The sequence below is a fragment of the Oncorhynchus tshawytscha genome, unplaced genomic scaffold, assembly GCF_018296145.1.
Source record: "Oncorhynchus tshawytscha isolate Ot180627B unplaced genomic scaffold, Otsh_v2.0 Un_contig_5419_pilon_pilon, whole genome shotgun sequence".
NCBI lineage: Eukaryota > Metazoa > Chordata > Actinopteri > Salmoniformes > Salmonidae > Oncorhynchus > Oncorhynchus tshawytscha.
Window position 1 is genome coordinate 37,289 of NW_024609250.1, and position 25,004 is coordinate 62,292.

Consider the following 25,004-nt stretch of genomic DNA (forward strand, 5'->3'; position numbering starts at 1 on the left):
AGCCAGCGTTTAACTGGTGTCGAGTGTTGGTAAATTCATCAGTTATTCTGTGCTCTGGCACACTCAGACCAGAGTGCTCTGAAGTCGGAGTAGATAGACAGAGTGAATTTAACAACGCACCCTTAATAATGATAGAGTAACTTTGATCGGCAGTGATTTTGTTGTGAATTTGCGAAACAGGGCGTTCATAAATTCCCGAGCTTTATTACGTTCCTCAATGAATTCAGCGCATTTCAGCAGTAGCACTAGACTATCTCGACACCCCGAGTAGGCTATAGAGTTGTCGAATCCTACAACCTTTGTAACGGCAGCCCAAACAAAAGTCAAATGATCAAAGTCGTTAAGCTTGCTAGATAAACGACAACGGGTGACAGAACATTTACTATTTTACCAAATCAAGTTGATGATTATAGAGATAACAGATCAGCTCATGTATAACGGGGAGATGAAGAGAGGACATTTTTAAATGTCAGTGGTACATTTTTGTTTTGCTTATACGCATTTTTGCTGTTCGTTATTTTCCTGGTTTTGGGGGACTGTTTATTGGTCATTGTGCCTGTATGTTGGCGAGACCCAGCAGAATAAATCCGTCTACATTGGAAGCCTTGCTCTCTTTGACTCCACACCCACCACTCCTAGCTTTCGTGACAACATGGCCTTTCCCTAATTACCTATTCACTAACACTCAATTTGGTTAGCAAATTCACAGTACAGATAAACAACGGATGCAAATAATGTACCTCATGCATCACATGAACACTGTATTTTATCTGACTGCCTGTTACTCAGAGCCATTTGCCAGTCATCTTGACTCACTGCTAGAAATGGAGCAACACAACTCTTCCACCTTCATCTCCTTCACCCTAAACTCCTTCAACTCTAATGCCTCCTTCCTCAGTCCTGCACCCATCCCTTGGAACCGTGATGGTCTGGCCGCTGGCGTGGTCCTGTCTCTTTGCTTCCTAATCGGCATACCCGGGAACATCGCAGTGATAGTTGTCCTCTGTCGGAACCACAATCTATCCAGTTTGAGCCGGAGACTGATGTTGAACTTGGCTGCATCAGACCTGCTATGCCTTGTCACCCTGCCTGTATGGATCCACAGCATTCTGTTTAGCTGGATAATGGGTCGGGCTATTTGCAAGTTAATGTCCTTCCTGATTTACTGTAGCATCTACACCAGCTTGCTGACTATCACGCTTCTGAGCATCCAGCGTTACCTCCAGGTTCTGTATCCACAGACTTGGGCCGTGCTGGGAGTGGCAAAGGAAAGGGGACTGCTGGTTGTCCTGTGGGGGGTAGCCGGGGTCCTATCTATCCCTAATTGGGTGGTGCGAGATTTGAAGCAGGATGAGAATGGACATTTCCAGTGTACGTTTGTTTTCGCGTCAGACGCTCAGCAAGTGGCCGTGTTGCTCCTACAGACTGTTCTGGGATTTGTAGTTCCTTTCTCCATCATGGCCACGGCCTATATCCGCCTCCACCGAAGAGTGAACCAAACAGCGTTTTTCAGGAGCCCCAAGATGACCAGATTAGTGACCAGTATAGTAGTGACATTTTCCGTTCTTTGGACTCCTCACCATGTCATGAACTTGCTGGGATTGTCAGCAATCTTTGTAGGGGATAAGGCTCTGAGAGGAGTCTGGGAGGCCCATTGGGGAACTGTTGGATCTCTGACCTTCATCAACAGCTGTTTGGATCCATTCCTCTACGCCTTTGCCTGCAGAAACACCCACCCAGAGAACAGTACCAATCCAGTCTGACTCAGTCGTCCCCATTGATCCCAAAGCCACAATCTGTAAGATTTCGAGCCATCTCATTGGCAATTTCCACAGTATAATAATGAATATTGTTTGAAATCAAATCTGGAAAACATTTCAAATGTAAATCAGAGAGTATATTAAAGGGGAAGTTCAGGAATTTACAACAACTGAAAGTGGTCTATGGGACAGGAGAAACTATATTCCATGGTTCAGTTTTCATTCATTTTTTCCCATCCACTAGCAAACTATTAAGGGAAGTCATAGGGGCATGTGTGCATGTTTATTAGTATTATTTATGTCATAATCACCTTTAAATAACATCAAACCAAATATGGAGTTAATTTGAGTTGATTTGGCCTTGACATTTTGACAATTGCACAAATGCCACTATCACTCCCATTTATTTGTATCGAGAGGTGGATAAAGTTTGTAGGGGCTGTTTAGGGAAAACCAAACCACAGATTACAGTTTCTTCTGGCCCATAGATACTTTCAAGGTGAGGAAGTGACGCAGTGGTCTAAGACACAGCATCTCAGTGCTAGAGGTGTCACTACAGACAACCTGGTTCGAATCCAGACTGTATCACAACCGGACGTGACTGGGAGTCCCGTAGGGCGGCGCACAATTGGCCCAGTGTTGTCCGGGTTTGAAAGGCCGTCATTGTAAATAAGAATGTGTTCTTAACTGACTTGCCTAGTTAAATAAAATAATCTAACATAAAGGACTGTTGGCATTCCATATGAACACCCACACAATTTTAGCTATAGCATGTGGTTACTCTGCATCCCATGCTCATTACAGGGACTCTTCAGTTCATTCACATGCACAGCAGCATGACAACATTCCAGGGTACACAGCAATACAGTAGCCCTGTAAAATAAATTGCAATAACATTTCATAACTGATCTCATACATGTACAATTGAACACTGTACAACGTAATGGACTATTTGGAGAGACTACGGTATGTTTTTACTGTCACACATTCCACTGCCCCTGTTCTCTTGTGTTCTCAGAAGTGATGTATCTCTAGGGCTTCCAGAAGACGGTCCCACCCATTGCATGTCAAAAACGTGATTGGCTTATTCCACTGTCTCTCCAAAATTCTGCCTTAATACAGTTGATTGGCAGAGGGCTTCTGTCCAGCTTCTGAGGATCTAGCCACTCATCACATCCTGTACCAAAAGGTTGGCTGGTCCTCATTAAAGTCCCATAGATCACTTCACTATTCCCTTTTGGTTTATAAAGCTCTACTACACAAGCTTCCGACTTACCTAACTTTGTTGTTGAAGTATAAAAACAAGGTTGGTTTACTCTTGAGATTCCGCGGGTGTCCACCTAAAAGGGTAAATACGCTTTTAGTTTCAACTCCTTTGGAAATTCCTTACACATCCATAAAGTCTCTATATCTCATGACGCTGTACTTAATTTAATGTCAGACTCCTTTCTTTGGTCATTATAACACATACAGTTGAAGTCTGAAGTTTACATACACTTTAGCCAAATACATTTAAACTCAGTTTTTCACAATTTCACAGATAGTTAATCCTAGTAAAAATTCTCATGTCTTAGGTCAGCTAGGATCACCACTTTATTTTAAGAATGGGAAATGTCAGAATTAATAGTAGAGAGAATGATTCATTTCAGCTTTTATTTCTTTCATCACATTCCCAGTGGGTCAGAAGTTTACATGCACTCAATTAGTATTTGGTAGCATTGCCTTTAAATTGTTTAACTTGGGTCAAACGTTTTGGGTAGCCTTCCACAAGCTTCCCACAATAAGTTGGGTGAATTTTGGCCCATTCCTCCTGACAGATCTGGTGTAACTGAGTCAGGTTTGTAGGCCTCCTTGCTTGCACACACTATTTCAGTTCTGCCCACATATTTTCAATGGGATTGAGGTCGGGGCTTTGTGATGGCCACTCCAATACCTTGACTTTGTTGTTCTTAAGTAATTTTGCCACAACTTTGGAAGTATGCTTGGGGTCATTGTCCACATTGTCCACATCAGTCTTGACTGATGTCTTGAGATGTTGCTTCAATATATCAACATAATTTTCCCTCCTTATGATGCCATCTATTCTGTGAAGTGCACCAGTCCCTCCTGCAGCAAAGCACCCCCACAACATGATGCTGCCACCCCCGTGCTTGACGTTTGGGATGGTGTTCTTCGACTTGCAAGCCTCCCCCTTTTCCTCCGAACATAATGATGGTTATTATTGTCACGTTGTGACCTTTATTTCCTTTGTTTTGTCATTATTTAGTATGGTCAGGGTGTGAGTTGGGGTGGGCAGTCTATGTTTGTTTTTCTATGATTTGGGTATTTCTATGTTTCGGCCTAGTATGGTTCTCAATCAGAGGCAGGTGTCATTAGTTGTCTCTGATTGAGAATCATACTTAGGTAGCCTGGGTGTCACTGTGTGTTTGTGGGTGATTGTTCCTGTCTCTGTGTTTGCACCAGATAGGACTGTTTAGGTTTTTGCACGTTTATTGTTTTTGTTAGTTTATTCATGTATAGTGTCTTTATAAATTAAACATGAATAACCACCACGCTGCGTTTTGGTCTGCCTCTCCTTCACCAAAAGAAAACCGTTACAATTATGGCCAAACAGTTCTATTTCGGTTTCATCAGAGCAGAGGACATTTCTCCAAAAAGTATGATCTTTGTCCCCATGTGCAGTTGCAAACCGTAGTCTGGCTTTCTTATGGCGATTTTGGAGCAGTGGCTTTTTCCTTGCTGGGCGGCCTTTCAGGTTATGTTGATATAGGATTTGTTTTACTGTGGATATAGATACTTGTGTAACTGTTTCCTCCAGCATCTTCGCAAGGTCCTTTGCTGTTGTTCTGGGATTGATTTGCGCTTTTTGTACCAAAGTACATTCATCTCTAGGAGACAGAACTCGTCTCCTTCCTGAGCGGTATGACGGCTGCGTGGTCCCATGGTGTTTATACTTGTGTACTATTGTTTGTGCAGATGAATGTGGTACCCTCAGGTGCTTGGAAATTGCTCCCAAAGATGAACCAGAGTTGTGGAGGTCTACAATTGTTTTTCTGAGGTCTTGGCTGATTTCTTTTGATTTTCCCATGATTTCAAGCAAAGAGGCGCTGAGGTTGAAGGTAGGCCTTGAAATACATCCACAGGTACACCTCCAATTGACTCAAATTATGTCAATTAGTCTATCAGAAGCTTCTAAAGCTATGACATCATTTTCTGGAATTTTCCAAGCTGTTTAAAGGCACAGTCAATTTAGTGTATGTAAACTTCTGACCCACTGGAAATGTGATACATTGAATTATAAGTGAAGTAATCTGTCTGTAAACAATTGTTGGAAAAATTACTTGTCATGCACAAAGTAGAAGTCCTAACAGACTTGCCAAAACTATAGTTTGTTAACAAGAAATTTGTGGAGTGGTTGAAAAAAACGAGTTTTAATGACTCCAACCTAAGTGTATGTAAACTTCCGACTACATCAATGCCTTGTATCATATGAAGCTGTACTTAATATAAAGTCTGACACCTTTGGTCATTCACAACACATCCATAAAGGCCTAATGATGTAAACACAAATGTATTTACACATATTACTAACACCTAAACAAATAAACATTAAAGACATGTTCAAACCATACATTTCCTTGTATTTGTACATTTTTTAAACAATACAAATCCAACGCTGCTGGATTTTTCTGAACTCAACAGTTTCCTGGCATGTATCAGGAACGGTCCACCACCCATGGGACATCCTGCCAACCTGACACAACTGTGGGAAGTATTGGAGTCAACATGGTCCACCACCCAAGGGACATCCTGCCAACCTGACACAACTGTGGGAAGTATTGGAGTCAACATGGTCCACCACCCAAGGGACATCCTGCCAACCTGACACAACTGTGGGAAGTATTGGAGTCAACATGGTCCACCACCCAAGGGACATCCTGCCAACCTGACACAACTGTGGGAAGTATTGGAGTCAACATGGTCCACCACCCAAGGGACATCCTGCCAACCTGACACAACTGTGGGAAGTATTGGAGTCAACATGGTCCACCACCCAAGGGACATCCTGCCAACCTGACACAACTGTGGGAAGTATTGGAGTCAACATGGTCCACCACCCAAGGGACATCCTGCCAACCTGACACAACTGTGGGAAGTATTGGAGTCAACATGGTCCACCACCCAAGGGACATCCTGCCAACCTGACACAACTGTGGGAAGTATTGGAGTCAACATGGTCCACCACCCAAGGGACATCCTGCCAACCTGACACAACTGTGGGAAGTATTGGAGTCAACACGGTCCACCACCCAAGGGACATCCTGCCAACCTGACACAACTGTGGGAAGTATTGGAGTCAACACGGTCCACCACCCAAGGGACATCCTGCCAACCTGACACAACTGTGGGAAGTATTGGAGTCAACACGGTCCACCACCCAAGGGACATCCTGCCAACCTGACACAACTGTGGGAAGTATTGGAGTCAACACGGTCCACCACCCAAGGGACATCCTGCCAACCTGACACAACTGTGGGAAGTATTGGAGTCAACACGGTCCACCACCCAAGGGACATCCTGCCAACCTGACACAACTGTGGGAAGTATTGGAGTCAACACGGTCCACCACCCAAGGGACATCCTGCCAACCTGACACAACTGTGGGAAGTATTGGAGTCAACATGGTCCACCACCCAAGGGACATCCTGCCAACCTGACACAACTGTGGGAAGTATTGGAGTCAACATGGTCCACCACCCAAGGGACATCCTGCCAACCTGACACAACTGTGGGAAGTATTGGACAGTCAACATTGGAGGTCCACCACCCAAGGGACATCCTGCCAACCTGACACAACTGTGGGAAGTATTGGAGTCAACATGGTCCACCACCCAAGGGACATCCTGCCAACCTGACACAACTGTGGGAAGTATTGGAGTCAACATGGTCCACCACCCAAGGGACATCCTGCCAACCTGACACAACTGTGGGAAGTATTGGAGTCAACATGGTCCACCACCCAAGGGACATCCTGCCAACCTGACACAACTGTGGGAAGTATTGGAGTCAACACGGTCCAACACCCAAGGGACATCCTGCCAACCTGACACAACTGTGGGAAGTATTGGAGTCAACATGGTCCACCACCCAAGGGACATCCTGCCAACCTGACACAACTGTGGGAAGTATTGGAGTCAACATGGTCCACCACCCAAGGGACATCCTGCCAACCTGACACAACTGTGGGAAGTATTGGAGTCAACATGGTCCACCACCCAAGGGACATCCTGCCAACCTGACACAACTGTGGGAAGTATTGGAGTCAACACCCAAGGGGTCCAATGGTCCACCCAAGGGACATCCTGCCAACCTGACACAACTGTGGGAAGTATTGGAGTCAACATGGTCCACCACCCAAGGGACATCCTGCCAACCTGACACAACTGTGGGAAGTATTGGAGTCAACATGGTCCACCACCCAAGGGACATCCTGCCAACCTGACACAACTGTGGGAAGTCCACCACCCAAGGGACATTGGAGTCAACACGGTCCACCACCCAAGGGACATCCTGCCAACCTGACACAACTGTGGGAAGTATTGGAGTCAACACGGTCCACCACCCAAGGGACATCCTGCCAACCTGACACAACTGTGGGAAGTATTGGAGTCAACACGGTCCACCACCCAAGGGACATCCTGCCAACCTGACACAACTGTGGGAAGTATTGGAGTCAACACGGTCCACCACCCAAGTCCACCACCCAAGTATTGGACATCCTGCCAACCTGACACAACTGTGGGAAGTATTGGAGTCAACACGGTCCACCACCCAAGGGACATCCTGCCAACCTGACACAACTGTGGGAAGTATTGGAGTCAACACACCCAAGGGACATCCTGCCAACCTGACACAACTGTGGGAAGGACACGAGTCCACATGGTCCACCACCCAAGGGACATCCTGCCAACCTGACACAACTGTGGGAAGTATTGGAGTCAACATGGTCCACCACCCAAGGGACATCCTGCCAACCTGACACAACTGTGGGAAGTATTGGAGTCAACACGGTCCACCACCCAAGGGACATCCTGCCAACCTGACACAACTGTGGGAAGTATTGGAGTCAACACGGTCCACCACCCAAGGGACATCCTGCCAACCTGACACAACTGTGGGAAGTATTGGAGTCAACACGGTCCACCACCCAAGGGACATCCTGCCAACCTGACACAACTGTGGGAAGTATTGGAGTCAACACGGTCCACCACCCAAGGGACATCCTGCCAACCTGACACAACTGTGGGAAGTATTGGAGTCAACATGGTCCACCACCCAAGGGACATCCTGCCAACCTGACACAACTGTGGGAAGTATTGGAGTCAACATGGTCCACCACCCAAGGGACATCCTGCCAACCTGACACAACTGTGGGAAGTATTGGAGTCAACATGGTCCACCACCCAAGGGACATCCTGCCAACCTGACACAACTGTGGGAAGTATTGGAGTCAACATGGTCCACCACCCAAGGGACATCCTGCCAACCTGACACAACTGTGGGAAGTATTGGAGTCAACACGGTCCACCACCCAAGGGACATCCTGCCAACCTGACACAACTGTGGGAAGTATTGGAGTCAACACGGTCCACCACCCAAGGGACATCCTGCCAACCTGACACAACTGTGGGAAGGGTATTGGAGTCAACACGGTCCACCACCCAAGGGACATCCTGCCAACCTGACACAACTGTGGGAAGTATTGGAGTCAACATGGTCCACCACCCAAGGGACATCCTGCCAACCTGACACAACTGTGGGAAGTATTGGAGTCAACATGGTCCACCACCCAAGGGACATCCTGCCAACCTGACACAACTGTGGGAAGTATTGGAGTCAACATGGTCCACCACCCAAGGGACATCCTGCCAACCTGACACAACTGTGGGAAGTATTGGAGTCAACATGGTCCACCACCCAAGGGACATCCTGCCAACCTGACACAACTGTGGGAAGTATTGGAGTCAACATGGTCCACCACCCAAGGGACATCCTGCCAACCTGACACAACTGTGGGAAGTATTGGAGTCAACATGGTCCACCACCCAAGGGACATCCTGCCAACATGACACAACTGTGGGAAGTATTGGAGTCAACACGGGCCGGCATCCTTGTTGAACGCTTTCGACATCTTGTAGAGTCCATGCCTTGACGAATTGAGGCTGTTCCAAGGGCAAAAGAGGGGTTGCAAATCAATATTAGGAAGGTGTTCCTAATGTTTTGTTATACTCAGTGTACATTACGTAGGCCACCTATGGTTCACAGACATGCATGTTCTGATTCCATGGCAAGACTGCATTCCACAATGAGTCAAGTCTTTCAGGGGCACAGCAGGATAGATGTTCATTATAAACGTCTCCAACGTCTCCAGGCCGTAGAAATTGATATCATACATCTTGAAGAGTATGAGAGAGTCGTGAATAAGTTGAGCCAATGGGAATTGATGGTGGTGATTACTGTAAAATACATCCCACGTGTGTAAAACACTGCTACAGAGAAACAGATCGAGAGTACAGAAGAGCCAATGTAAGCATCGTAAAGATGTCATGTAAATAATGGTTGCTTAATGCATGTGTGAGGGTAAATCAATGAATAACAATGGCTGGTAAAACTGCCAAGTGGTACTGTATAACACAATGCACTCAGGATATTTACATGTTTTTTTATTTTTTATTTTTTTATTTAACCTTTATTTAACCAGGTAGGCAAGTTGAGAACAAGTTCTCATTTACAATTGCGACCTGGCCAAGATAAAGCAAAGCAGTTCAACAGATACAACGACACAGAGTTACACATGGAGTAAAACAAACATACAGTCAATAATACAGTATAAACAAGTCTATATACGATGTGAGCAAATGAGGTGAGATAAGGGAGGTAAAGGCAAAAAAGGCCATGGTGGCAAAGTAAATACAATATAGCAAGTAAAACACTGGAATGGTAGTTTTGCAATGGAAGAATGTGCAAGGTAGAAATAAAAATAATGTAATGTCCGGTCAGATGTAATATCCTGTGTTTCTCAGAGTCGTGGCTGAACAAGGACACACATATATATATATATATATATATATAGTATATGTACATCTAACTGTTTTTCTATACATCATCAAGACCGAACGGCAGCTTCAGGACAAGTTAAAGGGGAGGTGTATGTATGTCCCTGTCACGACTTCCACCGAAGGTGGCTCCTCCCCCTGTTCAGGCGGCGCTCGGAGGTCATCGTCACCGGCCTACTAGCTGCCACCGATCCCTTTTTCTTTTTCTGTTGGTTTTGTCTTGATTGGTTTCACCTGTTGCTTATTTTGGTTCATTTATAGTCTATTTAAACTTCCAGTGCCCGCCTGCTTGTGTGCGGGCTTCTTCCTACTGTCAGTGGTGAAGTTGTTTTTCTCCTGTGTAATTTGTTGTATGTTATTTTCCTGGTTTTTGAAGACATACCTGTTTCATGGTCATTGCCTGTTTGTTGGCTAGACCAAGCGGAATAAACACATTAATTTAGAAGTATTGCTCTCTGCGCCTGACTCTACACCCACCACTCCTAGAATTCCGTGACATTCCCTTTGTTAGCAACAGCTGGCGCGCAATCTCTAATATTAGTCTCAAGGTTTTGCTCGTCTGAGTTAGAATACTTAATGATAAACTGCAGACAATAATATTTACCAAGAGAGCTTTCATATATTATTTTCCATAGCTGTCTATTTACCACCACAAACCGATTCTGGCGCTAAGACCACACTCAACGAGCTGTATAGAGCCATAAGCAAGGAAAGACACATCCAGAGGCAGCGCTCCTAGTGGGGAAACTGAAATCTGTCTTACCTCATTTTTACCAGAATGTCACCTGTGCAACTAGAGGCGAAAAAACTCTTGATCACCTTTACTCCACACACAGAGGTGCATACAAAGCTTTCCCCACACTGCTTTTGGCAAATCTAACCATAACTCCATCCTCCTGATTCCTGCTTACAAGCAAAAACTAAAGCAGGAAGTCCCAGTGACTCACTCAATACGTAAGTGGTCCGATAAAGCGGATGCTAAGCTACAGGACTGTTTCTCTAGCACAGACTGGAACATGTTCCAGGATTCATCCAATAACATTGAGGAGTTTACCACATCCGTCACCGGCTTCATTAATAAGTGCATCGACGACGTTGCCCCCACAGGGACCGTTCGTACATATCCAGATCAGAAGCCATGGATTAAAGGCAACATCCTCACTGAGCGACCTAAAGGCTTGAGCTGCCGCTTTCAAGGAGTGGGACACTAATCTGGACACTTATAAGAAATCCCTCCACGACCTCAGACGAGTCATCAAACAATCAAAACATAAATACAGGACTAATATCAAATCATACTACGCTGGCTCTGATGCTCATCGGATGTGGCAAACTATCATGGATTACAAATGGGAATCCGGCCACGAGCTGACCAGTGACGTGAACCTACCAGACGAGCTAAATTCCTTCTATGCTCACTTTGAGGCAAGCAACACTGAACCGTGCATGAGAGCACTAACTGTTCCAGACAACTGTGTGATCTCGCTCTCCGTAGCTGATGTGAGAAAGACGTGGTTAACATTCACAAGGCCGCGGGGCCAGACGTTGGGACAGATTCACATACTATCCCAACAGATCCACAAATGACACAATCTCTATTGCACTCCACACTGCCCTCTCCCACCTGGACAACAGGAACATCTACGCCATCAGATCCTCTCTAAGCTGCACCATTGAGAGCATCTTGACTGGCGTCATCACCGCTTGGTATGGCAACTGCTTGGCATCCGACCACAAGGTCGACCACTCTCTGCCATCCAGGACTTCTATACCAGGTGGTGTCAGAGGAAGGCCCTGAAAAAATTGTCAAAGACTCCAGACCCCCCCCCATGTCATAGACTGCTTCTTCCCCCCAAGCCATAAGACTGCTAAATAGTGAGTTAAATAGTTAACCAATAGCTCCCCGAACTATCTTCACTGACTGTTTTGACTCATCACATACACTTTATTATCTATTCTGTTGACAAGTTACTTTATCCCTACCCATATAGTATGCGCAGTACATATCTACCTCAATTATCTCGTACTCCTGGACATCGACTCAGTACTGGTGCCCCGTGTATATAGCCAAGTTATTGTTACTCATTGTGCATTTATTCCTTGTATTCTTCTTCTTCTACCATTTCTATTGTTCTCTCTGCCTTATTGGGAAAGGCCAGTCAGCATTTCACTGCTAGTCTACACCTGTTGTTTACAAAGCATGTGACAATTTAAAATGGTACTTTACATGAATTCCTGCATAATGCTTTTGGGAAAGAGATCAATCATATGCTAAATATTGACAAGACCATTTCTACCATGCATTGTGTACGGTACAGTGCCTGAACCTGGCTGGTTTTGACAATGGGGCATTGTATTGTTGCAGAGCTGAGGGGCTGTGTGAATAACAGAACAAGCAAAAGATATTTCTAGAGAGAGGAAAAATCCTCAAAGGCTTTTCTCCAAGTCTCTGCCAACTGACATCCATTCATTTACTATATTATATTTCCCTCAGTTTCCAATACTATACTGCATGCCAGACCGGAGTTCAAGTACAATCCCCAAAGGAGAACCCTTTGAAGAACACTTTTTGGTTCCAGGTAGAACCCTTTACACAAAAGGTTCTACATGGAACCCAAAAGGGTTCTACCTGTAACCAAAGGGTTCTCCTATGGGGACAGCCGAAAAACTTTATAAGGTTCTCAATAGCACCTTTTTTTCTGAGAGTGCACTTGAGTGTACTTGAACTCAGTACAGCCGAAGAACACTTTTGAAGCCCTTTTTTGTAAGAATATACTGTTTGAAATCTTTCACATACTTTATGCTTTTGATTTAGACAATATGGAGTGCCAGATGGGAGGAGTTTGCAATTGTGGGACTGTTCTAATGGGTCCTTTGCACCAGGCAAGCACAGATAAACAATTTCAAATGACTTTAAATATGATTTGAACACAGGTCTGAAACTCCCCAGAATGTTGTGCTCCCCAAAATGTTGTTCTCCACAGAATGTTGTGCTCCACAGAATGTTGTTCTCCACAGAATGTTGTGCTCCACAGAATGTTGTTCTCCACAGAATGTTGTTCTCCACAGAATGTTGTGCTCCACAGAATGTTGTTCTCCACAGAATGTTGTGCTCCCCAGAATGTTGTGCTCCCCAGAATGTTGTGGTCCCCGGAATGTTGTACTGTCCAGAATGTTGTGCTCCACAGAATGTTGTTCTCCGCAGAATGTTGTGTTCCCCAGAATGTTGTTCTCCACAGAATGTTGTTCTCCACAGAATGTTGTTCTCCACAGAATGTTGTTCTCCACAGAATGTTGTGTTCCCCAGAATGTTGTTCTCCACAGAATGTTGTGCTCTCCAAAATGTTGTGTTCCCCAGAATGTTGTACTGTCCAGAATGTTGCAGTCTCTGAGCACAGAATGTCCTAGGTGGCACACTATTCCCTATACAGTGCACCATGTTCCCTTTATAGTGCACCCTATCCCCTATAAAGTGCTCAAAAGTAGTGCACTGGTCAAAAGTAGTGCACTATAAAGTGAATAAGGTGCTATTGAGGATGCAGTCTCTGTTATATTCCCAGGCATATGTTTTGAGTAATGACTTCAGGTTTACTAGGACGCTCTGCTCGTATTGTTCAGAGTTAAAGAGGTTTTTGTACCATTATGTGAAAGCAGATGACAATTAACATGACACATAGGCCCCTTTTCTTTCTTCAGAAAATCTCCTGTTCACTTTTAAGTATAATCAATTCCACATTGGCAGCAGTTTTTCACTGCTACACTGAGTTAAAACCCGGCTATATAGGCAGTGTGGGTCCCAAATGGCACCCTGTTTCCTATATAGTGCACTACTGTTGACCAGTGCCCTATATGGGGAACAAGGTGCATTTTGGGACACAGACAACGAAATGCCACAATCATTGTGACTAGTTTACCAGCTTCTCCCAGTTGAACTAGCTCTATAACTCTGGCTGTATACGAGGTAAGAGAGAAGCAGCTAAACTAACTCTGGCTATATACGAGGTAAGAGAGAAGCAGGTAAACTAACTCTGGCTGTATAAGAGGTAATAACTACACTACTCTGGCTGTTTCTTGGGGAACTAACTCTGTAAGAGAGAAGCTTGTGTTTTTTGTATCCATTTCCAAGTATGTATTAACTCTGGCACTTTGGGAGACTAATCTGGCTGTATTTACAGCAGCTAAACTAACTACAGGTTTGTTAGGTTTCTTGGGGGAATTGTATGTTTTTTGTACCTCCATTTCCAAGTATGTATTTTTCACTTTGGGAGACGAATGATGCAATATTTACATTTCGTACATTTCGTTTCATGTGTTCTACCTCAGAGTATTGGTATTAAACCTCAAGCAGCATGTGTTCTACCTCAGAGTATTGGTATTAAACCTCTAGGATCAAAGCAGCATGTGTTCTACCTCAGAATATTCGTATTAAACCTCAAGCAGCATGTGTTCTACCTCAGAGTATTGGTATTAAACCTCTAGGATCAAAGCAGCATGTGTTCTACCTCAGAGTATTGGTATTAAACCTCAAGCAGCATGTGTTATACCTCAGAGTATTGGTATTAAACCTCTAGGATCAAAGCAGCATGTGTTCTACCTCAGAGTATTGGTATTAAACCTAGGATCAAAGCAGCATGTGTTATACCTCAGAGTATTGGTATTAAACCTCTAGGATCAAAGCAGCATGTGTTATACCTCAGAGTATTGGTATTAAACCTCAAGCAGCATGTGTTAAACCTCTAGGATTAAAAGCAGCATGTGTTCTACCTCAGAGTATTGGTATTAAACCTCTAGGATCAAAGCAGCATGTGTTCTACCTCAGAATATTCGTATTAAACCTCCTTACGCCTCGGTCACACCGTCACACTGTTACGCAGCATCATCTGGATATGTGTGTAACAAAAGTTCAACATTCACCTTTCTGCTACCGTTTCTGTCAAGCCGACTACACATACAGTTTGATGCATAAGTTTGATTAAGTTCTATAAATCCAACGCACCACACAGAACGCACTGCAACTGCCTCGGCAAGGCAATGCTGCAGGACAAACGCAGCGTTTCATTGGAAATGAATGTAGTTCGGGTGGACCAAAATGCAAATGAAGCTGTCGGTGTGATGGAGACTTTACATTGAAACAACAGCGACAGCAACAGCAAGCAGGCAGCTCCCTCAACCCCAAGTCAATGTTTACACACTGACCATACTAAAGTGCATTAGACGTTTGTTACAGGCTATATGAGAGAGATGAGAGATGTTATTATTTTTATTTTATTTAACCTTTATTTAACTAGGCAGTTAAGAACAAATTCTTATTTACAATGACCACCTACCAAAAGGCAAAAGGCCTCCTGCGGGGATGGAATTAAACATTAAAAAAATGATATACAAATATAGGACAAAAAACACATCACGACAAGAGAGACAACAAAACACTACATAAAGAGAGACCTAAGACAACAACACAGCATGGTAGCAACACAACATGACAACAACATGGTAGCAACAAAACATGGCAGCAGCACAACATGGCAGCAGCACAAAACATGGTACAAACATTATTGGGCACCGACAACAGCACAAAGGTCAAGCATGTAGTGACAACAATACATCACGCAAAGCAGCCACAACTGCCAGGAAGAGTGTGTGTGCTTACTGGCAGTTGTGTGTGCTTTGGGGACCTTTAACAGAATGTCAAATCTAATCAAATATGATTGGTCACCTACACGTGTTTAGCAGATGTTATTGCGGGTGTAGCGAAATGCTTGTGCTTCTAGCTCTGACAGTGCAGTAATATCTAACAAGTAATATCTGACAATTTCACAACATATACCCAGTACACACAAATCTAAGTAAGGAATGGGTTTAAGAGTATATATATATATATATATATATATATATATGGACGAGCGATGTCAGAGCGGCATGGACTAAGATACAGTAGAATAATCTAGAATACAGCATATTCATATGAGATTTTTAAGATGGCGCCGAAGAGGATGACTGATGTTTTACATGCTTCTAACCAACTGTGCTATTTTGTTAGTTTTTTGGAGTTGTTGGTAATTTATTTTTAAACTTATTTTGTACATAATGTTGCTGCTACCATCTCTTATGACCAAAAATAACTTCTGGACATCAGAACAGCGATTACTCACCTCGAACTGGAAGAAGCTTTTTCCTTTAACGAGACCGACGAGAAGGATATACTGCTTTCCCAGGAACAGGCCCAAATCCCTGTCATTTGCGTGAAGAAAAGATAGAGGAAAAGGGAGCGCAGGTCAGCCTGCCTTCTGAGAATCTATAGGCAAGCGAGTAAACTCCTACTGCCATCCTTTCTACTGGCTAATGTGCAATCATTGGAAAATAAAATGAATGACCTACGATTAAGATTATCCTACAAATGGGACATAAAAAATGTTAATATCTTATGTTTCACCGAGTCGTGGCTGAATGACAACATGGATAATATAGAGCTGGTGGGATTTTCCATGCACCGGAAGAACAGAGAAGCTACGTCTGGTAAGACAAGGGGTGAGGGTGTGTGTCTATTTGTCAATAACAGCTGTGTGATATCTAATATTAAAGAAGTCTTGAGGTATTGCTTGTCTGAGGTAGAGTACCTTATGATAAGCTATTGACTGCACTATCTTGCAAGAGAGTTCTCATCTATATTTTTCTTAGCTATCTATTTACCACCACAACTCTATAAGGCCATAAGCAAACAAGAAGATGCTTATCCAGAAGTGGTGCTCCTAGTGGCCAGGGAATTTAATGCAGGCAAACTTAAATCAGTTTTACCAACTTTTTACCAGCATGTCACATGTGCAACCAAAGGGGAAACAATAAGCTCTCCCTGCCCTCCATTTGGCAGATCTGACCATAGTTCTATCCTCCTGATTCCTGCTTACAAGCAAAAACTAAAGCAGGAAGTAACAGTGACTTGCTCAATACAGAAGTTGTCAGATGACGTGGATGCTACGCAACAGGACTGTTTTGCTAGCACAGACTGAAATATGCTCCGCAATTCGTCCAATGGCATTGAGGAGTATACCACCTCAGTCATGGGCTTCATCAATAAGTGCATCAACGACGTCGTCCCCACAGCGACCGTATGTACATATCCCAACCAGAAGCCATGGATTACAAGCAACATCCGCATCAAGCTAAAGGCTAGAGCTGCCGCTTTCAAGGAGTGGGACACTAATACCGCTATGCCCTCAGACGAACCATCAAACAAGCAAAGCGTCAATACAGGATTAAGATTGAATCCTACTACACCGGCTTTGACACTTGTCGGATGTGGCAGGGCTTGAAAACTATTATGGACTACAAAGGGAAACCCAGATGCGAGCTGCCCAGTGACGCAAGCCTACCAGATGAGCTAAATGCCTTTTATGTTTGCTTCGAGGCAAGCAACACTGAAGCATGCATGAGAGCACCAGCTGTTCTGGATGACTGTGTGATAACGCTATCGGCAGCCGATGTGAGATAGACCTTTAATCAGGTCAACATTCACAAAGTTGTGCAGCCAGACGGATTACCAAGTGTCTTCAATGACATTTCAACCTCTCCCTGAACGAGTCTGTAATACCTACATGTTTCAAGCAGACCACCATAATCCCTGTGCCCAAGGAAGCGAAGGTAACCTGCCTAAATGATTACCGCCCCGTCGCACTCAAGTTGGTAGCCATGAAGTGGTTTGAAAGGCTGGTCATGGCTCACATCAACAGCATCCTCCCGGATACCCTAGACCCACTCCAATTCGCATACCACCCCAACAGATTCACAGATGACGCAATCTCAATCGCACTCCACACTGTCCTTACCCACCTGGACAAAAGAAACACCTATGTGAGAATGCTGCTCATTGACTACAGCTCAGCGTTGAACACCATAGTGCCCACAAAGCTCATTACAAAGCTAAGGACCCTGGGACTAAACATTAACATTAACGCGGCTGTAGTGGAGCAGGTCGAGAGTTTCAAATTCCTTGGTGTCCACATCACCAACAAACTATCATGGTCCAAACACACTAAGACAGTCGTGAAGAGGGCATGACAAAACATTTTCCCCCTCAGGAGACTGAAAAGATTTGGCATGGGTCCCCAGATCCTCAAAAGGTTATACAGCTCCACCATTGAGAGCATTCTGAGCGGTTGCATCACCGCCTGGTATGGCAACTGCTTGGCATATTTACCAAATTACTTTAGTTTATTTGGTAAATATTTTCCCAACCCTTCTTGAACTGCACTGTTGGTTAAGGGCTTGTAAGTAAGCATTTCACGGTAACGTCTACACTTGTATTCGGCGCATGTGACAAATAAAGTTTGATTTGATATGATTGGATTTGAGTAATGCAAGTGACTAATATACTGTAGAATAGTATAAAATCCAGTATATACATTTGAGATGAGTAATGCAAGATATGTAAACATTACCAGAGTGACTAGTGTTCCATTTCTTAAAGTGGCTTGTGATTTCTTGTCTATGTCTATAGGCAGCAGCCTCTAATGTGCTAGTCTGATGTGCCTGGCAGAACCGGTGTGGTATGTGGAGGATGAGGGCTGCAGTAAATATCTCAGATAGGGGGGAGTGAGGCCTAAGAGGGTTTTATAAATAAGCGTCAACTAGTGGTTCTTGTGATGGGTAGACACAGATGACAAGTTTACAGAGGAGTACAGAGTGCAGTGATGTGTCCTATAAGGAGCATTGGTGGCAAATCTGATGTCTCTGTAATCAAGCATGGGTAGGGTGGTCATCTGAATCAGGGTTAGTTTGGCAGCTGGGGTGAAAGAGGAACGATTACGATAGAGGAAACCAAGTCTAGACTTAACCTTAGCCTGCAGCTTTTGTTACTCTCTGGCTTGTACGAACTCGAACCCAGTCGCAGAGAAACACAGCAAGCAGAGGTACTCCACCGAGGGAAGGTGCTGAATCCAAGTGGCGGGGTTGGCGGACACACAGCACCGTAAGGCGGTCTCACGATCCTGGTTCACCCGCTCCGTTTGACCATTGGATTGAGGGTGATAGCCGGAAGACAAACTGGCTGATGACCCCAGAAGAGAACAGAATGCTCTCCAGAATCTGGAGGCAAACTGGGGGCCCCGGTCGAAGACGATGTCCAGAGGAAGTCTGTGAAGGCGGAAAACATGCTGAATGACTAGCTGAGCAGTCTCACAGGCAGATGGAAGTTTAGGCAGCGGAATGAAATGTTCCACCTTGGAAAAACAATTGACAATGACCAGGATGACAGTGTGGCCCGCTGAGGATGGAAAACCCGTGATGAAATCCATAGAGAGATGAGACCAGGATCGACAAGGTGTTGACAGCAGATGAAGAAGCCCCGGATACTGCTGATGAGGAGTCTTGTTCCAGGCGCTTGTCGGACAGGCAGCCACAAAGGCTCGAGTGTCCGTGTCCGCTGAGGGCCACCAAAACTTCCTCCTTAGAAACTCTAGAATTCGCTGCCCTCCCGGATTAGGGGTGAGACGTGACGAGTGGGCCCGCTGAAGTACCTTGGACCGTGCCCCAAGAAGGACAAAAGTCTGTCTTGTGTTCTTGTGGTCAGTCCAAACCGTAAAGGGATGTTCTGAACCCTCCAACCAGTGCCGCCACTCCTCTGAAGCCAGTTTGACCGCAAGAAGCTCCCGATTGCCGACATCATAGTTCCTCTCCGCTGGAGTGAGACGCCTAGAGAGGAAGGCACAAGGATGAAGCTTTTGGCCTTTCACTGAGCACTGAGACAGAACCGCACACACGCCAACGTCAGAGGCATCCTCTACCACGAAGGGAAGAGAAGGATCCAAATTAACTAGAATGGATGCAGAAGAAAACCGACGTTTCAGGTCCTGGAACATCTTCTCAGCAGCAGAGGTCCAGCACACATGCCCAGACAAGCCCTTGTTGAGTGTTGTCAATGGCGTTGCCACAGCACTAAAGTTTTTCACAAATCTCCGGTAGAAATGAGCAAAACCCAAAAAAGGCTGAACTTGCTTGACCGTGCTGGGCCGTGGCCAGTTGACCACCGCTCCTACCTTTTGGGAGTCCATCGGTTCACAGCCCTGAGACATGATGTACCCCAGGAAGGTGATCTGAGGAATGTGAAACTCACACTTTTCGGCCTTCACGAACAAGCGATGAGAGAGGAGTCTTTGAAGAACCTGGTTGACATGTTGGACGTGTTCAACCATGGACCTGGAGAAGATGAGGATGTCATCCAGGTACACAAACACAGGAAGTCACGCAGCACATCATTAACCAGGGCCTGGAAACCGGCTGGAGCATTAGTAACTCCAAACAGCATAACCAGGTACTCATAATGTCCATTAGGAGTGTTGAACACTGTCTTACACTCGTCTCTCTGTCTGATGTGCACCAGATTGTACGCGTTCCGTATATCCAATTTAGAGAAAACCGTAGCTCCCTGGAGTCTCTCAAAAGCTGGCGACATAAGAGGAAGAGGGTAACGGTTCTTGATGGTAATGTAATTTAAACCCCTGTAATCAATACAGGGATGCAATCCTCCATCCTTCTTCCCAACAAAGAAAAAGTCCGCTCCTGCAGGTGAAGTGGATGGCCGAATAAAATCAGCCGTTAGTGCCTCATTAATATATCTGCTCATGACCTGAGAGAGAATACAGCCGGAAGCAAGGTGCGTACCGTATCGGCAGCTGGAGACTGTATCTGACTCGCCAGTATTCTCCCGTTTACTGACGAGCCATCCCGTTTCCCGTCAGCTCAGGACAGGCACGGAAATGTTGAGACTGTCCACAGTATAGGCAATGTTGCTCGTTAATCCTGCACCTTCTCCAACTAAGGCTATATCAGCCATATAATATGGAACCAACTATGGATACATTAGTCATACAATATGGGACCTGTAGTTTGATGATTGACACATGGGGATGCCACCCCTAAATAACCAATATCCTCAATGTACTGGCCCAAATAACCAATTTCCTCAATGTACTTGCCTAAATAACCAATATCCTCAATAATAACATGACCAGTAGACATTTTATAGGCACAGCATGGTATAGTGCACTACTTTTGACCAGGGCCCATAGGGTTCTGGTCAAATGTAATGCACTACAATTTACAGTGCATTGGGAAAGTATTCAGACCCCTTGACTTTTTCCACGTTTGGTTACATTACAGCTTTATTCTAAAATGGATTAGATAATTTTTCTCTCTCCTCAGTCTACACACAATACCCCATAAAGACAAAGCAAAAAGCAGTAAAAAATTATAATAAAATAGCAAAAAAATTAAAACTGAAATATCACAATTACATAAGTATTCAAGTACTGTTCCTTTGGCAGCGGTTACAGCCTCGAGTCTTCTTGGGTATGACGCTACAAGCTTGGCACACCTCTATTTGGGGAGTTTCTCTCATTCTTCTCTGCAGATCCTCTCAAGCTCTGGCAGGTTGGATGTGGAGCGTTGCTGCACAGCTATTTTCAAGTCTCTTCAGAGATGTTCAATCGGGTTCATGTTCGGGCTCTGGCTGGGCCACTCTAGAACATTCAGAGACTTGTCCCGAAGCCACTCCTATTTTGTCTTGGCTGTGCTTAGGGTCATTGTACTTTTGGAAGGTGAACCTTTGCCCTAGTCTGAGGTTCTGAGCACTCATCTTTCCCTCGATCCTGACTAATCTCTCGGTCACTGCCACTGAAAAACATCCCCGCAGCATGATCAAATCAAATCAAATCAAATTTTATTTGTCACATACACATGGTTAGCAGATGTTAATGCGAGTGTAGCGAAATGCTTGTGCTTCTAGTTCCGACAATGCAGTAATAACGAGCAAGTAATCTAACTAACAATTCCAAAAAAAACTACTGTCATACACAGTGTAAGGGGATAAAGAATATGTACATAAGGATATATGAATGAGTGATGGTACAGAGCAGCATAGGCAAGATACAGTGGATGATATCGAGTACAGTATATACATATGAGATAAGTATGTAAACCAAGTGGCATAGTTAAAGTGGCTAGTGATACATGTATTACATAAGGATGCAGTCGATGATATAGAGTACAGTATCAACGTATGCATATGAGATGAACAATGTAGGGTAAGTAACATTATATAAGGTAGCATTGTTTAAAGTGGCTAGTGATATATTTACATCATTTCCCATCAATTCCCATGATTAAAGTGGCTGGAGTAGAGTCAGTGTCATTGACAGTGTGTTGGCAGTAGCCACTCAATGTTAGTGGTGGCTGTTTAACAGTCTGATGGCCTTGAGATAGAAGCTGTTTTTCAGTCTCTCGGTCCCAGCTTTGATGCACCTGTACTGACCTCGCCTTCTGGATGGCAGCGGGGTGAACAGGCAGTGGCTCGGGTGGTTGATGTCCTTGATGATCTTTATGGCCTTCCTGTAGCATCGGGTGGTGTAGGTGTCCTGGAGGGCAGGTAGTTTGCCCCCGGTGATGCGTTGTGCAGACCTCACTACCCTCTGGAGAGCCTTACGGTTGAGGGCGGTGCAGTTGCCATACCAGGCGGTGATACAGCCCGCCAGGATGCTCTCGATTGTGCATCTGTAGAAGTTTGTGAGTGCTTTTGGTGACAAGCCGAATTTCTTCAGCCTCCTGAGGTTGAAGAGGCGCTGCTGCGCCTTCCTCACGATGCTGTCTGTGTGAGTGGACCAATTCAGTTTGTCTGTGATGTGTATGCCGAGGAACTTAAAACTTGCTACCCTCTCCACTACTGTCCCATCGATGTGGATGGGGGTGTTCCCTCTGCTGTTTCCTGAAGTCCACAATCATCTCCTTAGTTTTGTTGACGTTGAGTGTGAGGTTATTTTCCTGACACCACACTCCGAGGGCCCTCACCTCCTCCCTGTAGGCCGTCTCGTCGTTGTTGGTAATCAAGCCTACCACTGTTGTGTCGTCCGCAAACTTGATGATTGAGTTGGAGGCGTGCATGGCCACGCAGTCGTGGGTGAACAGGGAGTACAGGAGAGGGCTCAGAACGCACCCTTGTGGGGCCCCAGTGTTGAGGATCAGCGGGGAGGAGATGTTGTTGCCTACCCTCACCACCTGGGGGCGGCCCGTCAGGAAGTCCAGTACCCAGTTGCACAGGGCGGGGTCGAGACCCAGGGTCTCGAGCTTGATGACGAGCTTGGAGGGTACTATGGTGTTGAATGCCGAGCTGTAGTCGATGAAGAGCATTCTCACATAGGTATTCCTCTTGTCCAGATGGGTTAGGGCAGTGTGCAGTGTGGTTGAGATTGCATCGTCTGTGGACCTATTTGGGCGGTAAGCAAATTGGAGTGGGTCAAGGGTGTCAGGTAGGGTGGAGGTGATATGGTCCTTGACTAGTCTCTCAAAGCACTTCATGATGACGGATGTGAGTGCTACGGGCGGTAGTCGTTTAGCTCAGTTACCTTAGCTTTCTTGGGAACAGGAACAATGGTGGCCCTCTTGAAGCATGTGGGAACAGCAGACTGGTATAGGGATTGATTGAATATGTCCGTAAACACACCGGCCAGCTGGTCTGCGCATGCTCTGAGGGCGCGGCTGGGGATGCCGTCTGGGCCTGCAGCCTTGCGAGGGTTAACACGTTTAAATGTCTTACTCACTTCGGCTGCAGTGAAGGAGAGACCGCATGTTTCCGTTGCAGGCCGTGTCAGTGGCACTGTATTGTCCTCAAAGCGGGCAAAAAAGTTATTTAGTCTGCCTGGGAGCAAGACATCCTGGTCCGTGACTGGGCTGGGTTTCTTCCTGTAGTCCGTGATTGACTGTAGACCCTGCCACATACCTCTTGTGTCTGAGCCGTTGAATTGAGATTCTACTTTGTCTCTGTACTGGCGCTTAGCTTGTTTGATAGCCTTGCGGAGGGAATAGCTGCACTGTTTGTATTCAGTCATGTTACCAGACACCTTGCCCTGATTAAAAGCAGTGGTTCGTGCCTTTAGTTTCACACGAATGCTGCCATCAATCCACGGTTTCTGGTTAGGGAATGTTTTAATCGTTGCTATGGGAACGACATCTTCAACGCACGTTCTAATGAACTCGCACACCGTATCAGCGTATTCGTCAATGTTGTTGTCTGACGCAATATGAAACATCTCCCAGTCCACGTGATGGAAGCAGTCTTGGAGTGTGGAGTCAGCTTGGTCGGACCAGCATTGGACAGACCTCAGCGTGGGAGCTTCTTGTTTTAGTTTCTGTCTGTAGGCAGGGATCAACAAAATGGAGTCGTGGTCAGCTTTTCCGAAAGGGGGCGGGGCAGGGCCTTATATGCGTCGCGGAAGTTAGAGTAACAATGATCCAGGGTCTTTCCACCCCTGGTTGCGCAATCGATATGCTGATAAAATTTAGGGAGTCTTGTTTTCAGATTAGCCTTGTTAAAATCCCCAGCTACAATGAATGCAGCCTCCGGATAAATCGTTTCCAGTTTGCAGAGAGTTAAATAAAGTTCGTTCAGAGCCATCGATATGTCTGCTTGGGGGGATATATACGGCTGTGATTATAATCGAAGAGAATTCTCTTGGTAGATAATGCGGTCTACATTTGATTGTGAGGAATTCTAAATCAGGTGAACAGAAGGATTTGAGGATTTGATGCTGCCACCACCATGCTTCCCCGTAGGGATGGTGTCAGGCTTCCTCCAGACATGACACTTGGCATTCAGGCCAAAGAGTTCATCTTAGTTTCATCAGACCAGAGAATCTTGTTTCTCATAGTCTGAATGTCCTTTAGGTGCCTTTTGGCAACTCCAAGCGGGCTGTCATGTGCCTTTTACTGAGGAGTGGCTTCCGTCTGGCCACTTTACCATAAAGGCCTGATTGGTGGAATGCTGCATAGATGGTTATTCTCCCATCTCCACAGAGGAACTCTGGAGTTCTGTCAGAGTGACTATCGGGTTCTTGGTCACCTTCCTGACCAAGGCCCTTCTACCTCGATTGCTCAGTTTGGCCAGACAGCCAGCTCTAAGAAGAGTCTAAAGTCCTTTCATTTAAGAATGATGGAGGTCACTGTGTTCTTGGGGACCATCAGTGCTGCAGAAATGTTTTGGTACCCTTCCCCAGATCTGTGCCTCGACACAATCCTATCTCTGAGCTCTACAGACAATTCCTTCAACCTCATGGCTTAGTTTTTGCTCTGACATGCACTGTCA

General features: G+C 45.3%; 1 protein-coding gene across 1 annotated transcript; it reads left to right on the top strand.

Annotated features, from left to right (window-relative positions):
* Positions 1-799: 799 nt before the first annotated feature.
* LOC112237131 (C-C chemokine receptor type 3-like) lies at positions 800-3,292 on the top strand. Its single transcript, XM_024405747.2, has one exon. The coding sequence runs from the start codon at positions 825-827 to the stop codon at positions 1,761-1,763; it is 939 nt and encodes a 312-aa protein (XP_024261515.1). The 5' UTR covers positions 800-824; the 3' UTR covers positions 1,764-3,292.
* Positions 3,293-25,004: the final 21,712 nt, after the last annotated feature.